This window comes from Stegostoma tigrinum, chromosome 25, assembly GCF_030684315.1.
Source record: "Stegostoma tigrinum isolate sSteTig4 chromosome 25, sSteTig4.hap1, whole genome shotgun sequence".
In the NCBI taxonomy this organism is placed as follows: Eukaryota; Metazoa; Chordata; class Chondrichthyes; order Orectolobiformes; family Stegostomatidae; genus Stegostoma; species Stegostoma tigrinum.
Genome location: NC_081378.1, coordinates 45,563,854 through 45,591,745, shown reverse-complemented (window position 1 = coordinate 45,591,745; position 27,892 = coordinate 45,563,854). Strand labels below are relative to the sequence as shown.

General features: G+C 40.8%; 1 protein-coding gene across 4 annotated transcripts in view; it reads right to left on the bottom strand.

The window, feature by feature from the left end:
* Positions 1-2,429: 2,429 nt before the first annotated feature.
* The window catches only part of pde3a (phosphodiesterase 3A, cGMP-inhibited), a 429,455-nt gene continuing 403,992 nt past the window's right edge, over positions 2,430-27,892 (bottom strand). The window contains exons 14-17 of one of the 4 annotated variants that reach the window (XM_048554229.2): positions 24,495-24,656; positions 21,915-22,164; positions 9,308-12,060; positions 2,430-7,408 (exon numbers count right to left, since the gene is read on the bottom strand). In XM_048554229.2, the coding sequence (XP_048410186.2) occupies positions 11,768-12,060; positions 21,915-22,164; positions 24,495-24,656 (705 nt within the window). In that variant the 3' untranslated portion in view covers positions 2,430-7,408; positions 9,308-11,767. Of the gene's footprint in view, positions 12,061-21,914; positions 22,165-24,494; positions 24,657-27,892 lie in introns of all 4 variants that reach the window. The other 3 variants (XM_059654697.1, XM_059654698.1, XM_048554230.2) reach the window with 3 other exon arrangements.

Here is a 27,892-nt window from a genome sequence, read left to right as displayed (position 1 = left end):
GGACTGTTAGTGATGACCGATAGGTAGTGTGTAATAGCAGGCTATGTGAAAACAAGGCCTGGTGTTTGGGGCACGAGGCTCTAAAATTATTGAACGCGATATTGAATCCGGAGATTTGTAGAGACCCCAAGCAGAAAATGAGGCGTTGTTCTCCCAGCTTGCACTGAGCTTTGCTGGAACACTGCAGCAAGCCTGAGACAGAGGTGTTAGCCAGGGAACAGGGTGGAGTGTTAAGGTGGCAGTCTGGAAGCTCAGACTTCAAGTGTACACTGGATGACTGCTTTGCAGAACATCTATGTTCTGCTCACAAAGAAGGCCCTGAGCTTCCAGTTGCCTGCCACTTTAACACACTACCCTGTTCCCTGGCCAACATCTCTGTCTCAGGCTTTCTGCAGTGTTCCAGCAAAGCTCAGCACAAGTTGGAGGAACAACACCTCATCTTCAGCTTGGGGACTCTGCTATTCACTGAACTCAATTTAAGTTCAATAATTTTAGGGCCTAAACTCTTGCCTGTCCTAGCCTCCTACCTCACACACCAGGCCTTGTTATCAAATAGCCTGCCATTACACACTACCTATCCTTCATCACTAACAATCCCCCTTAACAGCTATTCACCCTCCTAGCCCGTTGATATCAACTGCTTTGTCTATCCATCTGCTTTTCTCTCTCTTTGGACTATATCCTTTATCCTATTATTTACTCCCTACCCCATCCCCGTCCTTATTTTCTGCATATAAACCTACATTTTCCCAGCTACCATCAGTTCCGAGGAAGGGGCACTCTACCCGAAATGTTAACTCTGATTTTTTTCTTCACAGATGTTGCCAGACCTGCTGAGCTTTTCCAGCAACTTCAGTTTTTGTGCCACTTGTGCATACTGTGTTTTGAGTCAGCCAGCCAATAAGACAATAAGAATCAGGAGCAGAGCTGGGACCTTCGGCCCATCACATCTGCTCAGTCATTCAATCGTGGCTGATATGTTTCTCAGCCTCATTCTCCTACCTGCTCCCTGTAACTCTTGATCCCTTTGCCAATCAAGAAAATATCTCTTTCTTAAATACACTCAATAACTTGGCCTCAACAGCTGCCTGAGGCAACGAATTTCACCAATTCACTATCCTCCACCTGAAGAAATTCCTCCTCATCTCAATTCTAAAGGGTTGTCCCTTCACTCTGAGCCTGTGCCATTGGGTTCTGGTGTCTCTTATTAGTGGAAACATCTTCTCCACATCCACACTATCCAGGTCTCCCATTTTTAATCAGATTCTCCATCATCTTTCTAAATTGCTTCAAATAGCCAGAGTCCTGATCTGCTCCTCATTTGGCAAGCCATTCATCCCCAGGATCATTCTTGTAAATCTCCTCTCATCTCCTTGTAAGCCAGCACACCTTTCCTTAGATACGGTTCCCAAAAGTGCCACAATTTTCCAAGTGTGGTCTGACAAGACCCTTTTTCTAACCATTGCAAGTGTGCTATCCTGTGTGTGTCATGAATTTGTGTAAACATGTTTCATGAGGCATCTTGCTGAGGCCAAATCATCATCACTGAGGGGGTAATCGGTTAATTTACCATAAAGTAGGGATTGAATCTGGAATCTTCCCCGGTAAGCAAAACTCAAAAAATGCCGAGGGGGTGCAATTTTGAACAAAAATAAAGGAAGAGCAGAAATGTTACCAATAAAGTGACAATAGCTTTAGATGTTAGATTCAGCTGGTACATGCCTGTCTTGATGTGGAGGTACTGGTGTTGGACTGGGGTGCACAAAGTCAGAAGTTTCACAATGCCAAGTTATAGACCAACTGGTTTACTTGAAATCACAAACTTTCAGAGCACTGTTCCTTTCTCAGGTGAAGTCTTCACCTGGCAAAGATGCAGTGCTCTAAAAACTTGAGATTTCAAATAAACTTGTTGGATTATAACCTGGTGTTGTGTGACGTCTACCCGAGTTGGGAGGATTATGACTGTTGAACCTACACAGACCCCAAACCTCTCATCAAAGCTGACTCTTCAGTGCAGCACTGAAGGATTGCTTCATTAATGGAGGTGCTGCCTTTCAGATTAAATTCGCAACTGAATCTTCACTCATGTGTTCATTCACACGTGCAGGGTCCTATGGCATTATTCAGGAAACAACAAGTTCTCAAGAGTGTCATCATTCAAGTGATCTCACCAAAAGAAAGTCATCACATTATTCATTACCTCTTTGCTTATTTGCTTGCCTAACATTGACTGCACCCCAATGTAATCCAATTGTTTCAAAGCACTTTGAGACACTCAGGTGCAGTAGATACTAGATAAATGAAAAACTATTCCATCTTTATTTTAATCAATGTTCAGAAGTGTCTTAAATGGGATTATCCCACATATCACCAATGCAAGTAGTTTAATTGGAAAATATGGATGAATATTGAAATTAGATGAAGTTGCAAGTATTGAAAAGCAACATTTAAAGCAATTGAATGTATGTGTAGACAAATGAGTGACTCACGTAACACAGAATTAAATTCATGTTGTACAACCTTCTTCACATTACAAAATCCACATTGTTTTCAGTTGCTGACAGATTTTACTAATACGGATATATATATATTTATATATGCTATACTGTACATTTTACGAAGAGGCACTTTCCAGTAAAGTCTGACCATAAGAGCTACAGCATCGTGTCTAACTTACAAAACAGTAAAAATAAATAACACATTCTGAAAGAATTATTCTGTACATAATCTATTGTACAAAACAGGGCATTTTATAGTGAATGGAATCCTTCACTCAAAACATCAGTGAATGAAACTTCAGGTATTGCTACATGTATCAAGTGCAAGATCCTGTGGTAAGTGACGTTGTATCAGTGAATTCTGACATCCATATAAATAATGCAAGGCCTTGTTCTTGAGCTGCAAAACAGGTAGAATGGGCAATAATGTGGAGAATTATTAACAGAATCGAAACACTGGTGATAAATGAAAACTGACACTGTGCATCTAAAGAAATTACAAATCTATGTGGAACCCTTTAAGTCAACTAAAATGTGATCTATTGGTGTTACACTGAGGTGACATTTTATTATGAGCACCAACAATGGATAACTCCAACTCTCACTCTCTCGGTACATGGCGCCCACGATATACAGTCAAACACTGCCAAGCAACACCTCTCAATCACTGCAACAAACTGCTGTGAAAGGATCAATACTGTGCAGGCACTTAGAACACGGCCAATTGTGTGTTGCTGTTAAACGCTTGTCAATAACATTATTTTCAGTGAGTTAAAGCTGAAGTCTGTTTGTGTGCAGATATCTGTCAGCAGCGTCACCTTTAGGGAAATGCTTGATTTATTTTATGCAACGGACAAAGGATTTGGACACAATGTTGTCTCCCATGCTGGAACATTCTACAGATTTCTTGAGGAGTTTTTTTTAAACTGACATCAAAATATTTGACTAAATAAAGCTGCAAATATATAACTGATGAATGTTGTGATCGAATTATAAAATTGAACATACCAAAAAGTCACCAAGGCACAAAACCTTATAATGTATAAACATTGCTTCACTCTGTCAGGCAGTGCTTGATGGATGGGATTTAATTTACACTTCAAATAATAAGTTGCCATTCTCAGCCTCTTTGATATTTAGACACAATGAACTGTTCAATCTTATTGAATTTACCATCATAAAAACTATACTATATACAAGAAAATAGCATTTACATAGTTAAGGTATACTGTGAAATTAAAAGTTCCCAATATCACAGATGTGTGAACAGACATAGTTAACAAATGAAGATTGAAATGAGTTGCTAAGTTGTTTAATATGAACGATAAATTTATAACTACAGCAAATAGTTCATATAAATGTAGAAATTCATGTAGATATTCTTGAATATAAATACTGTGCATTATACCCGGGAGCGATTATTTTAGCTCCGTCATTTAAAAAAAAACTGGAATGTATGGAAAACAACTATTCTTAAAACTACATCAGGTTCTATAGTTAAAATACTCTCTTCTGTACTTTCCAGTGTCTTTTCACATCTTGATAGGCACTCAGATACCTACATAAGGTGAACATTTTTAATGCATAAAGTGCTAGTCACAGCATCTGTGGAAAGCTGACTGCAAGGAGCTTCTGCTGCCTTGTCAATATTAAACCATGCCAGCCAATCATTAGATTCAGGCTTACAAATACTCTGATCTTCAGTTAAAAGGTAGGTGTACTTCATTTAGCCTGTGCTGTTTTATCGGCTTAATAAATTGTGTTGTCTTTGTGTCAATCAGCGATGCATAAAAATGCAGAGTTTTTTGGAAAGGTGGATTGGAACAAATTATGACTGGTGTGCTCATTGTAAGAAACACTGCTTGTACTAAAATGGAATATTGTATGAGAACAGATTCAGCAGCACCCTACTCACTACAGTATCCTATTGATCTAAATCCATTTTTCTTCCATCCTGACTTATTTGCCTGCTAAGTTTGAAATACATTTTAAAACAAGCAGTTCATAACGGAACAGCAATTACACATCATCAGAGCAAAACATGCATTAAATTTATTAGAGTGGGAGAATGTCAATACTGTGAAGCCTTTTCTAAACACAGTAAGCCTAGAAGATACACCTGTGAGTTAGCTCAGTGAACTAAAATTGGCAGTGTTCATTGTATTAGGAAAATAGGTCATTGCATCTATTCTCATCTCTGAAAAATAAAGGTATCAATATTAAAATACACTTTGATTTCTAAAGAGTCACTTTCTTGCAATACCCTGAGTAGATACTCATTTTTCTTCTCCCTGTTTCAACACAAAGCATCTAGTTTAAGTACATATCTAATGATTTCCACCCTCTTGAATTTAGTACATTGGCCTTTTGACATCCTTTTTATTTGTGATTGCCCAACTCAGAGTTAAACTTGATGGTATTATCATGGCAATCATAGACATTACAAGACAGAAAGATACCCTTCGACCCACAGTCCTTTTGATATCATTATCAAATGAGGACTTGAAAGTACATTTGTTCCCCAACAAGTATTTATAGTTGGAATACTGAAAATTAAAAGAGTTGTTCCGTGGTTTTATTATTTCTCTAGTTATACTTACATGTTTACTGTGAATTTTTGCAACTCAAGCTATTTTGGAGCAAGATTAAGCCATGGCTTGAAATGATCTGTGAAAATGTAGACAACTGAATATGTTTGGAGTACCTTCTCATTGTTTTATGGCCAGTAGGGCATGGTCATTATTAGACAGCATTAGGTAAAAGGCTCCCTTCTGTGCTATATCATTCTCTGAGTACTTCTAAAATAATTTCTGGGTGTGATCTCCTTAACGGGCGATTGAACAAAGCTTGAAATTTGTACAGTTTCTACCACAACCCTTTCAGACTTCAGTGCCTGATTTTGTCTAGCTGTTGATCTGTGACATAATTTCCAACTTCTGAGAAAATGAGCTTAAAGAAGAAAGCATTTTCAGAACATGGCCTGAGAGCAATTTTTGAACATTTCGTTAACTTCATTGTTTCTTGTTTAAACACTGGTCGAACCAAATCTAATCTGCCCTCACATTTAAAACTTCACATAAAATCTATATCAAAACTGCTCACAGTGAAGATAGTTTAAGGAGCTGGGTTAAGATATCTGACAAATACTTTTTTCCACAAGGGATGGGGCAGGTGTTAAAAGATTTGGTAAGGATGGTGCTTCTGGAGTGGGGGACTGGAATTGGGTCCTGTACTGTTCAGTTGGGATAATACTGGAGCAGTGTTACTCGGAATGTCATTGTGGATATTTCCAGCCACAATTTGCCGACAACTTTATACACTGCATGGATTACCTTCCTTTCCATCATGTTGGCAACAGTAGGATCACTGACCTAGTCAGCTTCGTTTTAAACATTCTCTCCTTGCAAAAAGAAACATAAAAATATTTAGCTTAATCTTCTTGCGACTTCTTACTATTTATGACTCTTTCCTCACCCATACCGTTGATTAAATTGGTATCAGCATTTGGGTGACCTCAAAGTAGCATTATAAACTAAATAATTCATTACAATTATGTCATTCAAGATGGCAATGCAGGGTCAGAATGTGCCATTGTTGAAAGTGATGTTTTACATCTTGGACTTATATTTGATACAAATTGCAAGTATAAAATTGAGTTTCTACTCTTCCAAGCAAACCCTTGTGCAGAATCCTACCAGGCTCCAAGCAACAATGGTGTGATGAGTGGTAGAATTGAGCGAGACATTTGATAAGGTCCATTTTGACATCAAGAGCAACTGCATCCTGTACATTTTTCTCAAGTGGAGACATGATATTCTCACCAGGCAGTAGTTAGTTTCCAAATGATGCTCAGTATTGCTTGGCCCAGAGCTTGCTAATTGCTCAACTTGCTGCAGGCTCTCATCTCACAAAACTCACCAAACAAACCAGTCAAAAAATCTTGATGTGGAAACCTGAGTGGGTTCTTGCTCAGTCCAACTTGTCAATTGCTCCTGGAGATCCATGTTAGTCATGGACAAACTGTAGAGCAGGACACAATTCACCAGCACTCTTAACACGTACCCTTCTACCATGGACATTAGCATTCAATTTTCAGGGAAACATCGCCATTATCCAGGCATCTTCCAATGTGCTCGCACAGTGTCTGAAAGGACAGACTGACCTAGGAGAGTACACCAGCAACCAGCAGTGTATGGCTGAATTGGGCACAGGTATGGCTCAGGGAGAGGGACTCATTGCACTGATTTTAACCAGGCTTCCTGCCTGGAGGTGTGTGGATGAAGGTACTGTTACTGATGTTCCCTAAGGGTTTAGACGTGTCTCTTATGGCAGTCTGGTTAAGAAGTGAAGAGCCCATGGGATCCAGTGCAATTTGGAAAATTGGGTCTAAAATTGGCTTAATGGCAGGAAGTGGTTGAAGGGTGTTTTTTGTGACTGGAAGCCTGTGTCCAGTGGTGTATCACAGAGTTTGGTGCTGAGTTCCTTACTATTCCTTGTGTACATTAATGATGTTGAAGGTATGATCAGTAAACTGACAGATGACTTGAAAATTGGCAATGTGGAAAGCCTCAGGCTACAGGACAACATAAACAGACTGGACGGATGAGCTAAACAGTGGCAAATGGAATTTTAAGTTGGAAAGTGTGAGGTGATGCATATTGAGAAGATGAACAAGGCTAGGGAGTACACATTGAATGGTAGGTCCCTAGGAAGTACAGAGGATGAGAGGGGCACTGGTGTATATGTCCATAGATCATTGAAAGAGGGCAGACAGGTACATAAGGTGGTTAAGAAAGCACATGAGATACTTGCCTTTATTAGTCAAAACGATGCATAGAAGAGGAGGAAGATTATGATGGAGCATTACTTCGGCTTCACCTGGAGTACTGTGTGCAATTCGGGCTGTCACTCTGTAACAAGGTGCAGAAGAGATTCACCAGGATGTTGCCAGGGCTGGAGGGATTTAGCTATGGAAGAGACATGAGATAGGCTGGGGTTGATTTCCTTACATAGTGAAGTCTAAGAGGAATCTGATTGACGTGTACCAGTTCAAAAGGGCTTAAGATGGGATAGACGGGGAGAAAATTTCCTTTTAGTTTAGTGATCAAATGGTTTTGAAGTGGGGGATTCAGAGGGGATTTGAGGAGAGACATTTTTACCCAGAGGGTTGTGGGAATCTGGAATTCATTGCCTAAAAGAATGGTACAGGAGGGAACCTTCAAGACATGTGAGAACTACTTAGACGAGAATTTGGAAATATTGCAGCATTCAAGCTATGAGCCAAGTGCTAGAAAATGCAATTAGAATAGGTGGATATTTGAAGACTGGTGTAGCTATGACGATGGGCTGAAGGGTCGCTTTGCATGCTGTAAAAACTCTACAAGTCTAAATTAATGGGGGTGTCGTTGTGAACAGGCAGTTTTAGTCAAATATACATGGCTTGGGTGATAACCTGGAGAAGTGAGAGGTCTGATGGAATGAGGATCTAGAAAGGAGGGGGTTTCTCAGTGAGATTGAAACCATTGGCAAGGACCACCCACTGTTGTTCCAATCATGAGGCATACCGATGGCACACAATGTTGAGGAGAATGGATTTGAAGGGACTCACAACCGGCAGGGGTGGGGATGGGGGGGAGGGGGACGCACAGTGAGTGACTCCTGAAGGAGGGGTCTGCATCTTGGACCATATATCGGGCCAACACAAGTGAGCAACACTGTTGTCAAACATGGCAAACACATGCATGCAGGGTGCCTGCTCACGGCCGTCCTGCAGTATCAACCATCTTAGCTGTATCTCCCTGTTCCCAGTGCTGGCTGGGGGAACTTCCTGAGGTACACAAGGCTGCACACTCAGCCAGCTAAACAGGAGGCAATGAGAGGAAGCTGGGCTGTAAAGGGTCGTGTGTACACATTACTGGCCTGTTCCCACTTTATGTATTTGATGATCATGGCAGACCCCCAAACCACTGTGCTTTATTAATAGTCAAGGACTGATGCTGTAGCAGGGCGCCACAGCCATAACAGAGACAGGGATAACAATGTAAGCACTGAAACACAAGGTTTTATGAAATGTTAAAACTATTTACATTCCATCTGTGGTGAGAAAAACTTTAAATGCAAAAGTGCTTTCTAAATAAACTGTGGACATTCCGGACTATGATAAACAAAGGACCTTACATCAGATATACTGACCAACAAACTATATATATGTTTTCCAGCTGTCCCCACACCTGTCATTGGTACATTTCTCTCTTGCTATGCCTCCAACTGAGCTGCACTGAGCTCACTGGCTCTGCAAAGGGGCTGTAGGGAGCCTGCCCCTCAATATAACCCGTTGGCTCTGGAAATTTGATTGGGTGACCCCAGGGGCATTGGCTCTGGATAGACCAGACATGCTGAAGCTCTCTGTCATCTCCTTCCAGAACAAGAGTCCTTAAGTGGAGGGGTGTGGGGTTTCCAGCAGTGAGGACACAGACGTCCAACAAACTCCCTCTCTTGCCACCCACCCACCATCTTACATTGTCCTGACCTATTATGGGACGTCTTCTCCTACAACAAAGAGACCAAATGAGTGAGACACAGGTGGGTGGTATGGTTCTGAGGGTTGGTGCATATTGGTGAGGTATTTTGAGGGAGTGGGCACACAACATACAGGACATGGGAAAGGGGGCTAGTCATGTAGGAGGATGGGGAGGTAACAACAATGAGTGAGGGAAGGGGTTTCATGCAACAGGCGGAGTATCACAGCATTGGTGGGAGGTCACTGCACAGATAGTACGAGGCAAGAGAGCACAGAGTATTAAACTTACCCTGGTGGTGCACAGGAGAACCTTTTTTTCTGCACTGATGGCCAATTTGCATCGTCCTGGAGATGGCATTGATCTGTGTGGTGATCTCCAAACAGGCTGGCACAGCATGGTGGTGTGTCCACCTCTGAAAGTTCTCTGGGACAAGAACTCCTCTCTTCTCCACTACCACATCCAAAAGAGGTTTCGGGTCCCTCTCCAAGAAGCCAAGGTGCCAGCCCCTCCTTCTCTTGCGGAGAAGCTGAGTTTACAAATGGCAGTAGACATTGAGAGATGACACAGCCCCAAAGGATGCTGGACTTGTGGAGGTCCTCCACTGAGCAATATGTTCCTCTCTGAATGGCATGTGGTCAGAGATAGGGGCAGAGACAGGAGATGATTCTCATCGCAAGGGCTCCACTGCAATCAATGTGACAATTTTCGTAAGATATGGTGCGAAAGTTGGCTTGATCTCAAGGCAAAATTCATTCCACCAAACACACCATGGCTCACATTTAGCCAAAAATGGTAAGATTCAGCCCCGGGTCTGAAATAACATTAAGGTCTTAAGAACATGGGGATAACAGTGGTCCATTCATCACTTGGAGCCTTTTCTAATATTCAAACTGATCACAGCTCATTTATATCTTAATTCCAATTCTCTACCTTGGATTTCTAACCCTTAATATCCCTGCCTAAGCAAAATCAATCAAGCTCAGTTTTGAACATAGAACAGTACAGCACAGGAACGGGCCCTTTGGGGATCACTGCTGGGGAGATGAACTTTGTGAACTTTAAAATGTTAATTTGACTCAAACGTCAACAGTTCTTCAGTGAGATGGTGGCGGATAAGATTTCCATTACACTTTGTATATTAAAACACAATTCTTCAGTCCTGCTTAACTTCCACAAAAGGCATTGTTCACAAATTTAACATGAACCCAAAATGTAATGTATTGTGATAGTAAGAACTGCAGATGCTGGAGTCATAGATAACAAAATGTGGAGCTGGAGGAACACAGCAGGCCAGGCAGCATCAGAGGAACAGGAAAGTTAATGTTTTGGGTTAGCTGAAATGTCAACTTTCCTGCTCCTCTGGATGCTGTCTGGCCTGCTGTGTTCCTCCAGCTCCACATTTTGTAAGTTATATATTGTATTGTATTGTATTAGTTTTATCTGCGGGCTTGAGTATTTTATCCGAGGGTCACAGATTCTTAGATTCATTAAACCTCATCATGTGAAACTGCTTTTGATGCAAATAAAGAATGAAAAATATGACATGATGATCAAAATTGAAACAAAGGGGAACTCTTGGCTCAGTAAACAAATCATGCAAAGTCATCGAGACAGACCGAGCGATGGCAATACAAACCAATGCTGTGTTAGGCTGTCCGATAGCTCACTCGCATAGGAAAGGGGAAAATACCACAATTTACAGTCACTAACTGTCACACAATATCGAAGATGCACAGATAATGGCCCTCAGGAAGTGTTAGGCTGTACTGCAATTCTATTGCAAATCAACTCAGTACCATCAGCAGTAAACAGTATCTTAAGGGTTCATGCTTGCTGCAAATATAATCCAAATAATGATCAGCTTTTAAAGTTCAGTATGTACCTCAACTTGCATGTGCTAAATCATGCTGGCATAATATAAGAATGTACTAAGTCATGGCAGTACAATAAGAATTTTTTTAAGTGTGACATTTTCATAACCATCTTTACAAAATCACAAAATTGGTTTGAGAGTTTGCTATTTACAAAAGCCAATAGAAAATGTTCTTTATATCTACAATAAACTGTTATCTTTCATAAGTAATTATCATTGAAATGTAAATAAACAATAAAAATATTCAAAATGGATATAAATCCTCAACTAGGAGTTTGGCTTGTAGCATGTACCTTTTATAAAGTGAAATGGCCCTCCATATGTCCGCCAGTCTTTCTCTAAAACATTTGTTCAAGTCCACTTTCGCAATGTAGAAGTACTACAGCTACACAGAGATCACTTATACAAAGCTGGTGAGCTACAAGATTATGTACACTAAAGGTATTGGCAGGCCATGTCAGAGCTCTTGATAAAGCTTTCAACTTTCACTCAAAATAGAGCGAAAGCTACAGGCTGAGTACTGCATTTTCTGCAACGTGCTTGCTTCAGAAGTACGTCTTCCTTCATTTTGATGGCCACCGTGGTCGGACAACAAGTCAGTGTGTTTCCTTTTACAGATGTCGGTATCAAGCATTGTTAAACAAGATATGTCAATGAAGAAGTACACCAAAGTCCTACTGGGTAACCATTGAGTGTTCAAAGTCTATTTCAGCCAGTGGTGCAATTCAGAAGCTTCCTTAGTGACATTTATTTAGTCTTGTTCTTCTTCATAGCAAATTTACACCATCACAGCTGTAGGCACATTGTCCTAAACATCTACAGTATTGTGTCAAAGTATTGTGCTGGAACAGAATAAAAAAAAATTGATGCACAATTCAGTCATTTTTGTCATCTTCTAATGTCTCATTGGTCGTGTCTGGATTCAAACCGGTTAGTGTCTCTGAAGTCCCTTCTGATTCTTCATTATTCTTCTCATCCCTGTCCTCCTCTTCCTCAGTAATGGCTTGGATTGTCTCTGAGCTTTGGTGCAGGGAGGACTGGTCTTGCTGTTTGAGCTCTGCTTCCCTCTGTTCCTCCTCAATTACCTTTTTCCACATTTCGTGGTTCTCCATCAGGTGCTGTGTAATCTGGCAGAAGACTTTTCTTCGCTTCCTACATGTCTCTCCCGCTGTTGGGCAAGAGTTGAAACACAAAATAAATTAGTTTGTATCTCACTTATATATGGTGATATTATGTGAGCAACAATTGAAAGTCACTGCAATCCCAGTAAACAAGTCACTCTTGAAAGGCATTTTCCAGATTTTCTGTGAATGGCACATTGTACAACAGAGCACTCTACAAATAATTCCTTCCTCGGGTACAGTTTCCACTCTCTTAACATTGTCCATGCTCATCACAGGTTACCTTAAACTGGGAACATGCTGTTGGCCAGTTGCTATTACTGTGGCGCAATTAGAAAGGCTCCGCTTAGAAACTGATAAGCACATTGACTATTTCAGACAATTCAGTTAGGACTTGCCAATTTCAGGCAGATCAGATCTTCATCAATCAACAGTTGAAACTAATTATAGTGAGATTACTTTAATGATGAAAAACTGCTCATAACTGAGATAAGCAGCTTCTAGGTGAGAATCTTTGTTTTAAAAGTGCTACTTATTCTGGATTTTTGTTTTACTGTGCATGGTGTCAGTGGTAAAGTCACATTAATTCCTACACATCTACAACGAGCAGTGGAAACCAAACATCATAGGATTAGCTGTTATACTTACCTTGTAAAAAATGTGTAGCATACACATTTTGGCAAATACAATTTGAAACCTGTCTGCAATATAACATCTTAGTGGTAAATTATCGCATTTCTAATGCCTTTTCAAAATGGTACAGTAACATTGAGATTTCAATAACGTTATTTCGAGATTATTTTTAAAGGAACTATAAATGTTCGTGTTCCCACCCTGGCTAAGGCTACCGTGAAGAAATTACCTTCACGGCCTCACTGAAGCGGAGTAGGATGTTTCTGGTGTTTAAACGACTGCCCTCTCAAAAGAGATAACCGTTTTATGGTTGGCTTAGTCTATGGCAACTGTGCTTTTCTGTTATTTATTCATTCACAGGATAAGGGTGTCATTGTCTAGACAGCATTTATTGCCCATCCCTATTTACCCAGACATTGCTGTGGGTCTGTAGTGACATGTAGGCCAGACCAGGTAAGGATCAGAGTTTCCCTTCCTAAAGGACATTAGTGAAGCAGATGGGGTTTTCCAACAATTGACAATGGATTCACGGTCATTAATTCCAGATATTTTATTGAATTCAAATTCCACCATCTGCCATAGTGGAATTCGAACCTGGGCCCCAGAACATTATCTGGGTCTCAGGATTAAACATCCAGCGATAATACCAAATGAAAACTGAAAGAACTGCGGATGCCATAAATCAGAACTGTTCTGCGGAAGGGTCACTGGACCTGAAACATTAACACTGATTTCTTTTCACAGATGCCGCCAGACCTGCTGAGCTTTTCCAGCAAATTCTATTTTTGTGCCAGCGATAATACCACTAGGCCATTGCCTCTCATTTAATGTCGATAATGGCATATCTAGGTCGTTGGAATAATTTTCCACAACAAAGGGGCCATGATGAATTATTTATATTGCTGGGTTACACACAAACATCTTCTTCAGGTTTTTTTTAAAATAATAAGCTATCTTCTCTCTTTTGACTTGGCCTCTGTGGTTCCCCACTAGTCCACAGTGTGTACACTAGCCCTCGACCAATGCTGCCTTAAGAGGAGCTTGTGAACCCAACCCATTAATTTCCTCTCACGTCCTGTAGAGTGGTGTCTGGCCTTGCCCTGAAGATTTAGTTGAAGTCTTTAGCCCCTGCTTGTCAAATAGATCATAGAATCCCCAAGTATGGAAACAGGCCCTTTGGCCCAACGAGACCACACCAACACTCAGAGCATCCCACCCTACTAACCCATCCAATCTACACATTCCTGAACGCTATGGGGCAATTTAGCATGGCCAATCCACCTGGTCTGCACATTTTTGGACTGTGGAAGGAAACCCACACAGACATGGGTAGAATGTGCAAGCTCCACCCAGACAGTTGTCCGAGGGTGGAATTGAACCTGGGTCCGTGGTGCTGTGAAGCAGCAGTGCTAACCACTGAGCCACTGTACTAGTGAGAGGCACTTTCTGTCAATATCAAATAGTTAAGGGTGAAAACAAGCAAAAAGTGATGGTGTTAATTATTTGTCACATGAATGGAATAGATCGTGATAAAATATAGTTGGACAATTGATTTTTGAATTTCATAATCTGATTTTAATATTGGGGCTTCCATGGATTGAAATGGGCTTAGCAAGGAGACCAAACACTGACACATATAAAATGTATTCCTCTTTAACTTCATCTTTGTGTACGCCTGATGTCACATCTCAGAGTTAGTAGAGGATAAAATTGTTATGATTTTTATCCAAGAGAGCACAACAAAGGGGCCATGATGTAGTTGACTCTCTACAGATACGATAGACATGGGGTTACCATTCTTTTTGCTAGAGACAGGTATAGCCTCATGCCAAAAAAGTCTACATTTTTGTCACGGCTAACTGAGGGATTTGAAAAAACAGTTGCCAATTCACCATTCCTTACCTAATCCTATAATATATATATCTGTCCAACTGGTAATGATTTTGTTTTTGGTAGGGAGAATTGGGCTTGGAAGAGCTGAGACTTTGATTAGTAAATAAACTTTCGGCCTAGAAAATGCCCCATGTTTTTGCTAATAACTCACCTCCAAGCTTGGGTCTAGTTAACACTCTCCCTCATACTGATACAACAATGCATTATATGCCTATCAATGGATACTATGCATTTAAGGTTTTCGCAAAGATTTGTAGCTCAGGTTGTTGACTTGCTCGCCAAGTTGGCTTGATTTCTTTCAGACATTTCATCACCATGCTGGATTGCATCATCAGTGAGGCCTCCTTTGAAGTGATGTTGTTCAAGTCTGCTTGGAATTTACACTGTCTGGTCCGTTATACATAGAAAATAGAACAGTACCGGACCTTTGGCCCACGATGTTGTGCCTACCTATTATCCTACCAAGACCATTCTACCCTGCATACCCTACATTTTGCCGTCCTCCATGTGCCTATCTAAGAGTTGCTTAAAAGTCTCCAAAGTATCTGACTCCACTGCCACTGCCGGCAGCGCATTCCACATGCCCACCACTCTCTGTGTAAAGAACCTACCTCTGAAATCTCAGCTATACCTCCTCCAATCACCTTAAAATTATGCTCCCTCGCAGTAGTCATTTCCGCCCTGGGAAAAGGATCTGACTATCAACTCTATCTATGCCTCTCATCATCTTGTATACGCTATCAAGTCACCTCTCATCCTTCTCTGCTCCAATGAGAAAAGCCCTAGCTCCATCAGCCCTTTCTCATAAGACCTGCCCTCTAGTCCAGGCAGCATCCTCATAAATCTCTTCTGCAGCCTCTCTAAAGCTTCCACATCTTTCCCATAATGAGGTGACCAGAACTGAATACAATATTCCAAATTTGGTCTAACCAGAGTTTCATAGAGCTGCATCATAACCTGAAGGCTCTTAAGCTCAATTTCCCTGCTAACGAAAGCCAACACACCATACTGCGTTCTTTACAACCCTGTGATGAGTGTGATGAGTACTGTCATTTCCGGTTTTGTTCTGTATGGGTTTGTATCAACAAACAAAAAGAATTGGACCCCATTTACAAACGCATTTGAATGGGAACTGGAAATGACAGTATTCGCCATAATGGACCGGACAGTATAAATTCCAAACAGAGTAGAATAACAGCGCTTCATCGGAGGCTCCCCTGATGATGTTATCTAGCATGGTGACAAAACATCTGAACGAAAACAAACCAGCTCAGCGAGCAAGTCAACAACTTCACTATGCATTTAAAGTTATGGTTATCAAAGTTGGATTTGACCAGTCCATGGAGGTGATGGACACTATCACCTTTTGAAGGGCAGTTAAGAATGGACAATCGCTGATCACGCCTGTGATTCTGCATTCCCAAGAACAAATTTTTATCCAGTTGATTTGAATGTAATATTTCTTCTAAGATGCACAGATGGAAAGGTGTACTACACAATTCAACAAACAAGAAAGAAAAATTGAACGGTACATTGCTTGCTGAAGTAAAGTCTATCTTTCCATCTGTTTTGCTTCACTATCCTATATGAACTGACATTCTGGTACAAAATGTCAGAGCAGACCAGAGATTGAAATGTCAAATCACGTCATTCACTACGGAAGATTTCATTTTCTGAGAATTAGAGAAAATTCAAGCGGTGATTAGTTAAAATACCAGTGGGAATAGATCGCAAACTGGTAAAGGACTATTAAGCAAGGCCGTAAAGTAGATTAAGGGCTATAAAGCAGATGCCAATCATGGAACCTAACACAAAGGGATTAATTTATGGATTGGACTAGATTTGAATTTTGTGGCACTGACATTGCAATAAACAAGACTGCTGACTGTGACTATGTATTTGCTGGCAGTGATATGGGCCACTGATTGGAGCTCGGTCTTCGAGGTTATGTTTTATTTCCGTGGAACAGTAGTCTATAATCATTACTAACAGCTGTTTAATAAATTCTGCTGGATGAAAAGATGAAGTCTGACAAGCATTTATGATGCTGTGATAAGATCAGTAAAAGTAGAATGCAGTTTCTCTCCCTATTACCAAATGCAGGTGTTTCACACAAAATCCCCTGTGTCAAGTTGAACATTGCACCAGTGAAGGGTGGCAGAGTCCTACGGAGTCATACAATTTTTACAACATGGAAAGAGACCCTTCAGGCCATGCTGGTCATTAAACACCCATCTATTCAATTCCCTCTTTCCAGGGCTTGACCTACAGCCTTGTATGCTGCAGTGCTTCCTGTGTGCAGATACATAGGTCATTAAAGGAGGCAGAGAAAATGCCCGAACTGATGAGAAAAGGGAGATGGCATCCTTAGTTGTGAATTTTGAGTTGATGGGAACTGAATTAGACTATATAGGGACTCAAAGTGTATGGAATTACCTCGGTCAATTGCCCCCTTGTTATTTAGTTCCACTGACATCAATACATTTAAAATCATAGAATATAGAACATTACAGAACAGTACAGGCCCTTCGGCCCTCGATGTTGTGCCAACCTGTCATACCGATCTGAAGCCCTACCTACCTAACCTACACTATTCCATGTACGTTCATATGCTTGTCCAATAATGACTTAAATGTACTTAAAGTTGGCAAATCTACCACCGTTGCAGGCAAAGCGCTCCATTCCCTTACTACTCTCTGAGTAAAGAAACTACCTCTGACATCTGTCCTATATCTTTCACCCCTCAATTTAAAGCTTTTAGAACCAGGGTTGATCCCCTGGCTTGGTGGTAACAGTAGAGAGAGGGATATGCTGAGCCATCAGGTTATAGGTTATGATGTTGTCGAATTCTGTTGTTGTTGATGTCTCATGGATGCCCAGCCCTAAATGGCTAGATCTGTTGAGGTCTGTCCCATTTTACACCATGGTAGCCCCATACATACAACCTGATGGAGGCTATCCTGAACGCGAAGGTGGGACTTTGTCTCTATAAAGGACTGTATGGTGGTCACTCCTACCAAAACCATCATGGATGAACACATCTGCACAGGCAGATCGTTGAGGATGAGGTCGAGAATGTTTTTCTCTCTTGATGGTTCCCTCACTATCTGTTGCAGAGCAGATTGAGCAGCGGTGTCCTTTAGGACTGACCAGCTCCATCAGTAGCGCTTCTATTGGATCACACTTAGTGATGGATATTGATCTCTGACACCTAGAGTACGTTCTGCTGAAATGAATTTGGAAATACACATCAGGTCAGATGGCATCTGTGTAGATAGGAGCTGTTTCAGGGTGATGTATGTCACTGGTTCAAGCTCATCAACCTAAACCACAAACTCAGTTTGGATGTTCCCTGTCCTTCTCAGAGTATCATGAGGGAAGGTGACCAAAGTTTGGTGGCAGAACATGGTTCAAACAGGTTTGCACAGTAGGAGGGAGGTATAGAGAAGTGAAGAGGTTTAGTGGTGGAATTCCTGACCTGAGATCCTCAACAGTAGAAAGCATGACTGGCAATGATGGAGCAATTAAAAATGAGAATATTCAAGAGGCCGAATTTGGTGGAGTGCAGAAATAGAAACCTAGAAATTTACAGCATTAGAAACAGGCTAAATAAAAACCAAAAGAACTGTGGATGTCGTAAATCAGGAACAAAAGCAGAAGTTGCTGGAAAAGCTCAACAGGTCTGCCAGCATCCGTGAAGAAAAAGAATCAGAGTTAACATTTCGAGTTGTTCTGAGAAACGGTCTCCGGGAGTGAAATGTTAACTCTGATTTTTTTCTTCACAGATGCTGACAGACCTGCTGAGTTTTTCCAGGAACTTCTGCTTTTGTTCCTGATTAGAAACAGGCTGTTTGGCCCATTATGTCAACTTACAAAAAACTATCCAGGCCTAGTCCTACTTCCTAGTTCTTGGTTTGTAGCTTTAGAAGTTACAGCACTTCAAGTGGATATCCTAGTATTTTTTCAAATCATTGTGAGTTTCTGTCTCCCACCATCCTTCTGGGCAAAAAGTTCCAGATTCCCAGCAATCTGTGGGTGAAAATGTTTCCCCTCAAATTCCCTCTAAACCTTCTATCTCCTTATCCTAAATCTATAGCTGCTGATTATGGACTCTTTGGGCCTTCCCAAACAGACTGCTGAGAAAGGTGACCAACCTTTGGTATCTCTGTAACTTTGCAGAGTAATCTTGTCATATCTGGACTAAAGGCTCAGTGTAGATCACGAGGGCCAGAGTGATTGCCTGCACTGGAACTTGGTTAAGTGTTCCATTCTGTTGGGCTTGTGGGTGGGATACCAATACAAGGCGTGAATATTTTCACAGACGGATCGGTGAAACTGGACAGGATAGGCTTTGTGCAGACAAAGGATTTTCTTTGAAGTAGTAGGTGTGGACACAGTGTGCGTTCTTGTAGTGACACTAAAGCTGCAGCATTGGCAGTCAAGGTTAAAGATTTCTTGGCGCTACTGCCAGCAGCACTAGCCATAATGACAATGACCTTGTACAGTAAAACTGAAAGGGATTGAAACCTCATACACATTTCAACCGGAAGTACAAGTCAGATTCAACACCAATGTGTTCTCCAATCAAATGTATCTCACAAAGAATGAACTATTGCACGCTCATGTTTGACTTTTCTGAAAGGCCGGAGACAACAGCAGGAAATCTACTTGCAAGTTCCAGGTTCATTGAAGAAATGGATCCGAATGGCAAATTACTTTGTGACATGAACTGATTGGAAATTTACCTCGTTTTTCAGGTCTAGGTGGCAGCAAAGTCACTTCCCAATCTCCTATAGGTAAAAGCTGTCACTGCAAATGTTAACAAATACTGTTCTGGGTCAAATCATGTTGAAATGTACAGCCTAGAAATAGACCATTCAGCTCAACAAATCTAAACTGATGTTTGTATGTTCATGGTCATTGTCCCAGTAAAGTTTTTTCACTCAATGAACTAACTTCTTAACTAACTACCAACTTCTTCCCTTCCAACTATAACTAATTTCTCCTCCACGTACCGTTCTGGCTTCTCCTTAAATGTATCCACTCTTTGCTCCAACCACTCCATGTGGTGAGAAGTTTCACATTTTGATTGACCGCGGGGTATGTGGAGCATGTTGATACTTGATGTTAAAGGTGCCTTGCAACTGCCAGTATTTTTTTGTCTACTTTTACACAGCACAGTACAAGTCCTGAGCCATCGAAAATGTCAGCTCAAGCTCCAGAGATAAATGCACATGAATGATGCCAATTGCCAAGAGAAAAAAAGTATCTAATGTGTCATCGTCATGTGGCATGGAAAGTGACCCATCGGGTCCAACTAGTCCACACCAACCATTTCCTTCCAAACCTTGCTTATTTATGTACCTATCCAAATGTCCTTTAAATGTTGTAACTGTACCTACATCCACTACTTACTCTGGCAGTTCATTCCACATACTAACAACTTGGTATAAAAAAAGTTGCCCCTTGTGTCTTTTTAAAAACTATCTCCTTGTACCTTTAAATTATGCCCTAGTTCTATACTCCCACCCTTGGGTAAAGATCCTTGCCACTCCCCAAGCCTTGGGGACCGCTTTGCAGAACACCTCTGCTCGGTTCGCAATAAACAACTGCACCTCCCAGTTGCAAACCATTTCCACTCCCCCTCCCATTCTTTAGAAGACATGTCCATCATGGGCCTCCTGCAGTGCGACAATGATGCCACCCGAAGGTTGCAGGAACAGCAACTCATATTCCGCTTGGGAGCCCTGCAGCCCAATGGTATCAATGTGGACTTCACCAGCTTCAAAATCTCCCCCTCCTCCACTGCACCACACAACCAGCCCAGCTCTTCCCCTCCACCCACTGCATCCCAAAACCAGTTCAACCTGTCTCTGCCTCCCGAACCTGTTCTTCCTCTCACCCATCCCTTCCTCCCACCCCAAGTCGCACCTCCATCTCCTACCTACTAACCTCATCCCACCTCCTTGACCTGTCCGTCTTCCCTGGACTGACCTATCCCCTCCCTACCTCCCCACCTACACTCTCCTCTCCACCTATCTTCTTTTCTCTCCATCTTCGGTCCGCCTCCCCCCCTCTCCCTACTTATTCCAGAACCCTCACCCCATCCCCCTCTCTGATGAAGGGTCTAGGCCCGAAACGTCAGCTTCTGTGCTCCTGAGATGCTGCTGGGCCTGCTGTGTTCATCCAGCCTCACATTTCATTATCTTGGATTCTCCAGCATCTGCAGTTCCCGTTATCACTGAAAGAATGTAGATGTATGACTACATTCAGCCTGGAGTGCTTAGCATTCAGTAGCACAAAACCAAATAATGTGACCCCTCTGACAACATGTCAGCAGGTAAGATGAGGAACTATCAAAGAAGGTACATTAACTACTGACAGGATTCAGCCATTAACAAAGGAGGCCAATGTATGTAATGCTGGACTAAGATGCCACATCATCATGTGAAAGAGGAACAATTTGCTAAATGACAAAATTCACTGAAAACTACTTAAACCCTTGACTGATTCCATTTGAATGCAATGCCCGGGAGATTAATGTCTACAAAAGCAAAATGCTTTGGATGCTCAAATCTGAAATAAGAACTGAAATAAAGCTGGAAAATCACAGCAGCTGTGGAGAGAGAAATAGAGTTAACATCTCAGCTCAGAAGTTGTTGTCTAGTCTGAGTTCTTCCACATTAATAACAGCCATAACTCTAATATATGGCTTACACTTATATAGTATTGCAAACAAAAGTTAAATGTGGCACATTATTTTTAGTATTTATAAGTAAAGAATTGGGATTTATCTCATTTGGTGATGAATGAGCAAAACAATTCCTTTCAGGTGATAAATGGTTCAAGGCTCCAATATTTTTTGTTTGAACTCTGTATTCATCAATCGATAAATCTGACTCATACAAGGAATAATGCTTTCTCTGACCTGCCTTAATTCTATCACAATCCATTCTCAGACTTTTTAATTGCTGACTTTATGGCAGGGATGCTGGAAGGGAATCAAACTGACAGATCCACAGCTTGCACCTGTGCTGGACAAGTGTAGGCCAAGGTGTGATCACTGGGAAATCTCATGGGTCACTGACACACTAAGTCACCAGCTGTACACCTGGCTACGTGGCACCCATAAAGCATGTGGTATTTAAGCTGAAAGGTATCAGTCAACAAACACTGCGACTAAAGTGCAGATCTGCCAGACGCTGCTGCAAAATATCCACATACATTCAAAGTTCATAATGACATGATTTAAGCACTGCTCATCTCCCTCTCCATTTGAATATTTGATCAAAAAGGCTACGCCTGAGTTCAGCCAGTCATTTGGAGCCACCATGATTTTCTTTTGAAGTTTTTTTTAAGAATAAATAATACTCACTTTGTCTCATTTCCAACGTTTCTGTGCCTTCCTCCTCTGTTGTTTCAGCATCATCGTCGTCCTCCTCCTCTTCCTCATCTTCATCACTATCCTCCACCCATCTTCCAGGTATTAGCCCTGCTGAGTTATAGGAGTTACACAGTGGACCCACAATGTGTGTAATGAAGGATTCCTGAAGTTTGGCCAGCTGAGGGGCTGAACGGTCCATAAACGGGCTGATGGGAAGCCCGAGGCTTGACTCTTCATCACCCTGCATAGCAAAATCAAATCAGTCAGGAACGTTGAGATTACTTTACCTGAGCTTTGGATTCTCTCTCTCTCTCTCACACACTCACTCTCTACCTCTCTAGAGAAATCTTGTCAGTACAATTATTTGGCATCACTTCACTGTGCATCAGTCACAGGGGACTTAGGGCAGCAATTCCCCAAAATTTAGACCAAAAGCCATCCCTAGGCACCATGAGCTCCACCATCTAGAGGGACAAAGGTAGCACCATATTCGGAAACACCGTCATTTGCTACTTCCCCTCCATGTGACTATCTGACTTATACATACATTACCATTATGTGAAGGTGCAGCTGTTGGACTGGAGTGAACAAAGTTGGAAGTCACATGACATCAGCTTATAATCCAACAGGGTTATATCTGAAATCTCAAGCTTTCAGAGCGCTGTTCCTTCGACAAGTGAAGTGGAGGTAAGCACACAGGCACAGAATTTATAGGTGGGCATATCATTGCAAGGCAATTCCAGATAATTAAGAGTGGCAAAAGATAGTACAAATGGTGTCAGAAGAGTGTTGACAGGCTGAATAACAAGTTTGCAGGTGGTTAAAAGTGTCAGCTGGTGTGAGTAAAGTGTCCCCAGCTGAATAGCAAGTGAAAGGATAGTCTATGATCTGATTAACTGAAGCAGAGAGATAATTAGAAAAATAAAATCGAAAATAAGATGTCGCTAGGCACAAACTAAATGGCTGGAATAACACAATAGATATGAAAGTCGTATGACGAATGACGAACCAAAATAACAAGTAATCCAAAACTGCACAAACTAATTAAGTTAGAGAGATCATAATAAGTTGTCAAGGTGATGGTGTCAAAATAGGACAGTAAGGAAGATTTTACAAACACAGAACAGAATGGTGGGTTTACATGTAGCGTGACATGAACTCAAGATCATGGTTGATGCCAAGTTCCATACCCATGAAGACCCCCATCATGCGACTCTATCACGATATTTCCAGTCATTTGGTTTGTCTCTAGTACCATCCTATTTTTGATCTTCTGTAATTATTAGTTGGATCTTAGGTCATCCCTTCACTTGCAATTGAGCTGTTGATACTTTACTCACATCATCTGGCACTTTTGATCATCTGCAAAGGCGTTGTTATTTAGCCGCTGCACTTTTTATATTATCTTTTGACATTCTTAATTACCTTGCAATGATCTCTTTGCCTATATATTCTATGTCTGTGCACTTCCACTGAAAGAGCAGCGCTCCAAAAGCTTCTCGTTTTAAATAAACCTGTCGGATGATAAACTTGTGTTATGTGACTTTTAATATTACCTTTAGTTTACTATCACTCATGCAAACTTCTAGTTCCTGATTACTTTAACAGCATCGCAATAGCATCTTCACCAAATGAACTCCAGTGCCTTAAGAAGCTAGTTTACCCACTAACTTCTGTACGGCTAACTATGGAATAGGCAATAAATTTTGTTTCAACCAATAGAGATTTGGTTTTCCTCACAGCAACTGTAGCCAGTCCTGGGCATACTGGACCACTTTGTGAATATAAAGTGATTCACATAGCTTAGGTTCCTGTCAGGATCATGGATCTGGTCTCAGCTCTTCTCGGTTTCTGGCAGAATCTACAATGAGGAATGTGCTGAGCTTTAGTGTTGCTACTAACATACGCCAGCCTAAAGCCCAACAATTAACTTGCAAAGAAAGAATAACCTGAGGCACTTTTGTGATCTTGGGCAATTCCACCATCGCTGGAAACAGCTCATATCAATACCCTGCAAGTGAATTGGGGGAGTTAATGAATTAAAGATTTGGCAAAACTTCTTTGCTACTTTGTACGTATTTCAGTACTGTGCTCATTCTCATTACAGGCACATGGCTAGGGCCACTTACATTAGAAACTGCTGGACAATGTAACGGCACAGACATTTGTTATGTTACATTTTCTATTGTTGCGCCAATGAGTATTTTGTCCAAAAATGGGCCAACGTCAGAATTGTTACACATGTTCATCACCATCCAGTGTTATTTTTAATGTTTAATTTTCCTGATCAAGTGCCACAAGTTACAAGATGCTCACTAGAAGTACTAGTGAGGTAACTGGATGGAGACCACGCAAGTATGCTTGCCTAATTACTTACATTACTGCATCAGAACCTCTATCTGTGACATCTTGAGCAGGAATTAATCAGTCCTCAGCAAGGATGCCCCCATGAACACATGCCCTACAATGTGTCGGAACTCGATCTTCAAACCCTAAGGTATCTTTTTGATGGAACATTTGCACGAAAATACACTGAACAAAACATGAGCAATTCATTCATTTACGACTAACCTGCTCGTAAAATTCATTAACAATGCCTTCAGTCCATTTTAAATGCAGCTCCTTGCATTTGGCCGGCCCATTGATGTCAGCGAGCTTGATGCACATTTGACAAACTAGCAAGCGATCATTTTCATTTGCCCAATCAATACCAGGTCCGACCTCTTCGTTCACCTACATTGATTTATAGAAATGAGGACAAATGATTAAAATTGATTCAGCACTGGGTTGATGTAGGATTTGAAATTGAGCCATAAGGTTTTGCCTTGCCACATACAGAGGAAATTACTAGAGTAGATAAGTTTTCTCTCTAAGAATGGGCCTTTGTTATCAAGTTGTGCTTGGAGTGAAGGATAAAGCATTGCAGTCAGTGTGGATCACTGTAGTTTGGAGCTTTAACATGCCATGTCTATGCATTTACAACATATATTGTCCAGTAATATTTACTGAGTAATATTTACCGAATATCACCACCACAAGCTACACATTACCACGTCAAGTAAATTCACATTGCTGCTTGTTAACATTGTGTACTGCACATTGACCCCTCGTACCACATATCAGTATTGTGTATAATGCGCACACACACAGAGCTAATACTCCTATTTTCAGGTCAGTGTCACTGTCAATTGGGCCCAACTGTAACTCTGTGCAAGTGAACAGTTTTGAGTGAGTTAAAACTTTATTATGTTTATGGATCGTTGGCAATATTAACTTAAACTGAATGTATATAAATATAGATTAAAATTGATTTTAATATAAAAAAGAACATAATTTTTAAAAAAAATCAAAATATTGTGCAATAGAATTCTACCTAAGTTTATTTCCCATATCGCTTCTAAGAAAATGAAAAACCTGATCCAGCTACATATGAACAGAATCCCCAATAAAGTGTGAACTATTGTCTATATTATTCAAAAAAGTAGCAACTAATTCACTGGGCTATGAGGTAAGGGTGGGGAAGCATCTTTACTCTTTTAGAGACTTAGGATCCACAGCCTTCTTCTGTACCACAATCACTCTTTGAATTTATGATTCTATTTTTTGACTAGTAGTTTAGCAAGCTTAAATCCAACTGAACTCTTGAGTTAATTGCGCTGCAGCAGCTATTACACTTTCGAAATCGGTCTAACACTTGAGTTACAATGTAGGTCACCAGATCAACAGCAAAAAGTAGGCAGCTTGTCCTTTGAACTGATTGGAAGGGGAGATAAGAAGAGAAAAGTTACTTTCATACGTAACTTGAATTAATCGTGTCTAAAAATTCAGGTTGTTTGGAAACCAAACTGATAGGTGTCATACATGGCTTTACATTAGGAAGCACACAAGGAATGTTTTTGACCCAGTAATTGTGAATAATCCAAACACAGAGACCATTGTATCTTTGAATCAATGCAGAATCACAAAGTTTCACAAGACGTAGGATTCAGAAATGGCCAAAACCACCAGCTAGGTACACAAATATGACACGGTCAACATTGAAAGAAGTTAAGGCAAATTAACTCATTGGGGCTGTTCAACAAAGCAGATCATGAGAAATAGGAACAGGAGAATGCCATTTCACCCTTCGAACGCGTTCCACAATTTAATAAGATGATTTAATTGTGGCCATAACCGTGTTTCCTGCCAGTCCCACATAACCTCAACTCTCTCCTTGATGAAAAGTCTCTCCAACTCAGCTTTAAGGGTAATTAATTATCCAGCCTCCACTGCTCTCTGGGGAGGAGAGTTGTTGGGAGGGAGACACATTTTAAAGACATCGGTCCAAAATACACAAGGCTGTTCCAAAACAAAAACAAATTTTGAAGGACAGATGGTATATATCTTAAATATACTGAAAGGCACTCAAAGTGACTGAACACTGAATCAGTATCATCAGATTGGAATGGGTTAATGTAGGATCTGTATTCATAAGGGAATGATAAGGCAGATTTAGGGAATGACAGACTTATCAATCTTATTTCTGTCCCTTGTTAGGTAATGCAAAACATCATTGACTTTAATTTAACGGACTACCTTTCCTTCACAAAGTCAGTAAACAACAGCCAACAGAACAGCCACATCTTGTCTGACCAAATAATTAACTCTAGCAAAGAAGTAGCAATTTCATTGGATTGTAAGTAGCCCATTCTAACTAGATTAATGAAGGCTTTTTGATGTGAATAACAGTTGGCCAAACAGAAAGCTGTTAGCGTTCAGAGTAAATCTCATAAAAGAGCGATAATTAGCCCAGAAGTAGTTACAGGAGAAATGTTGGAGAGAAGTCCTGGATGCAGTACCTCAGGGTTTGGTGTTGTGACATAAATACTATTCGCAATCCACATAATCACCTGGATTCAAAAGTAAGTCAAATTTGGAGATGAGATCAAATGAGGAAAATAAATGGAATTAGGGATGGTAATGTCAAAGCACAGAGCATATTGGATAAAATATTCTAGTGGTCACTTCAAACAGAGAAGAAATTAGGGATGAACAGTTGTGGAGGACCAAACATGCAAAATAAAGTTGTCATATGTGCTGAATGAATGGTGCTTGCAACTTTAGTGATGAAGCTGAAAGAGACCTAAAAGAGAGCTTAGATGTAAAAAAAAGCATTCAATCATTACAATGCCGTAATCAACAATTTCAAGAAAGCATTGAACTAAGAAACGACAAAAACAAAATAGGCCAGAGAAGACTGTGGTTGAAAAGGTACGGGGGTAGTTCAAATACACCTTGAGTACTATGCCAAGTTCTGGTCACTTACAGATAAGGGCAATATTTAAGTGTTGGATGCAATGCAGAGTGTCAGAAGTTTGAGTTGCATAGACATCTCAATTCTGGAGGGTAGTGTTTGAAACAATAAAGTTCTTTCATGGGATTCCAGCATTCCAAATTGCCCTGGAACTGAGTTGCTTGCTTGGCTATTTAAAGGACATTAGTCAACCAAATGGTTTTGCACAGCAAACAATCATAGTTGCCATGCTCACCATTACTGAGATTAACTTTATATTCATTAACCTGATTTATTAATTGAATTCAGATGCCACCAATGAGATCTGAACCCATGTCCCAGAGTTGCCCTAGGTATCTGGATGACCAATCCAATGACATTGTCACTACACTGCAGTCTCCCCTGATTTTACAGAGGTGCACATAATGATAAACTGATTATGAATCAAATTGGGAAAGTGGTACAATGGTTCCTGGGTCGTAAAAGAGAAAACTGAAACTAATATCAGAAAATTCATGCTCACACAAACTGTTCTGATGGTCTCTTGGAATGAAGTACTAGAGCCAAAAGCAATCAAGTCATTTGGATACAGTTGAAACCGGGAACTCTAAATTATTTTTTGAAGAGCTAGGAGTGGCTTTTTTGCCTGTAATTACTCTTGTGACAGTTCAAAACTAGGGGGCATATTTTTGAACTT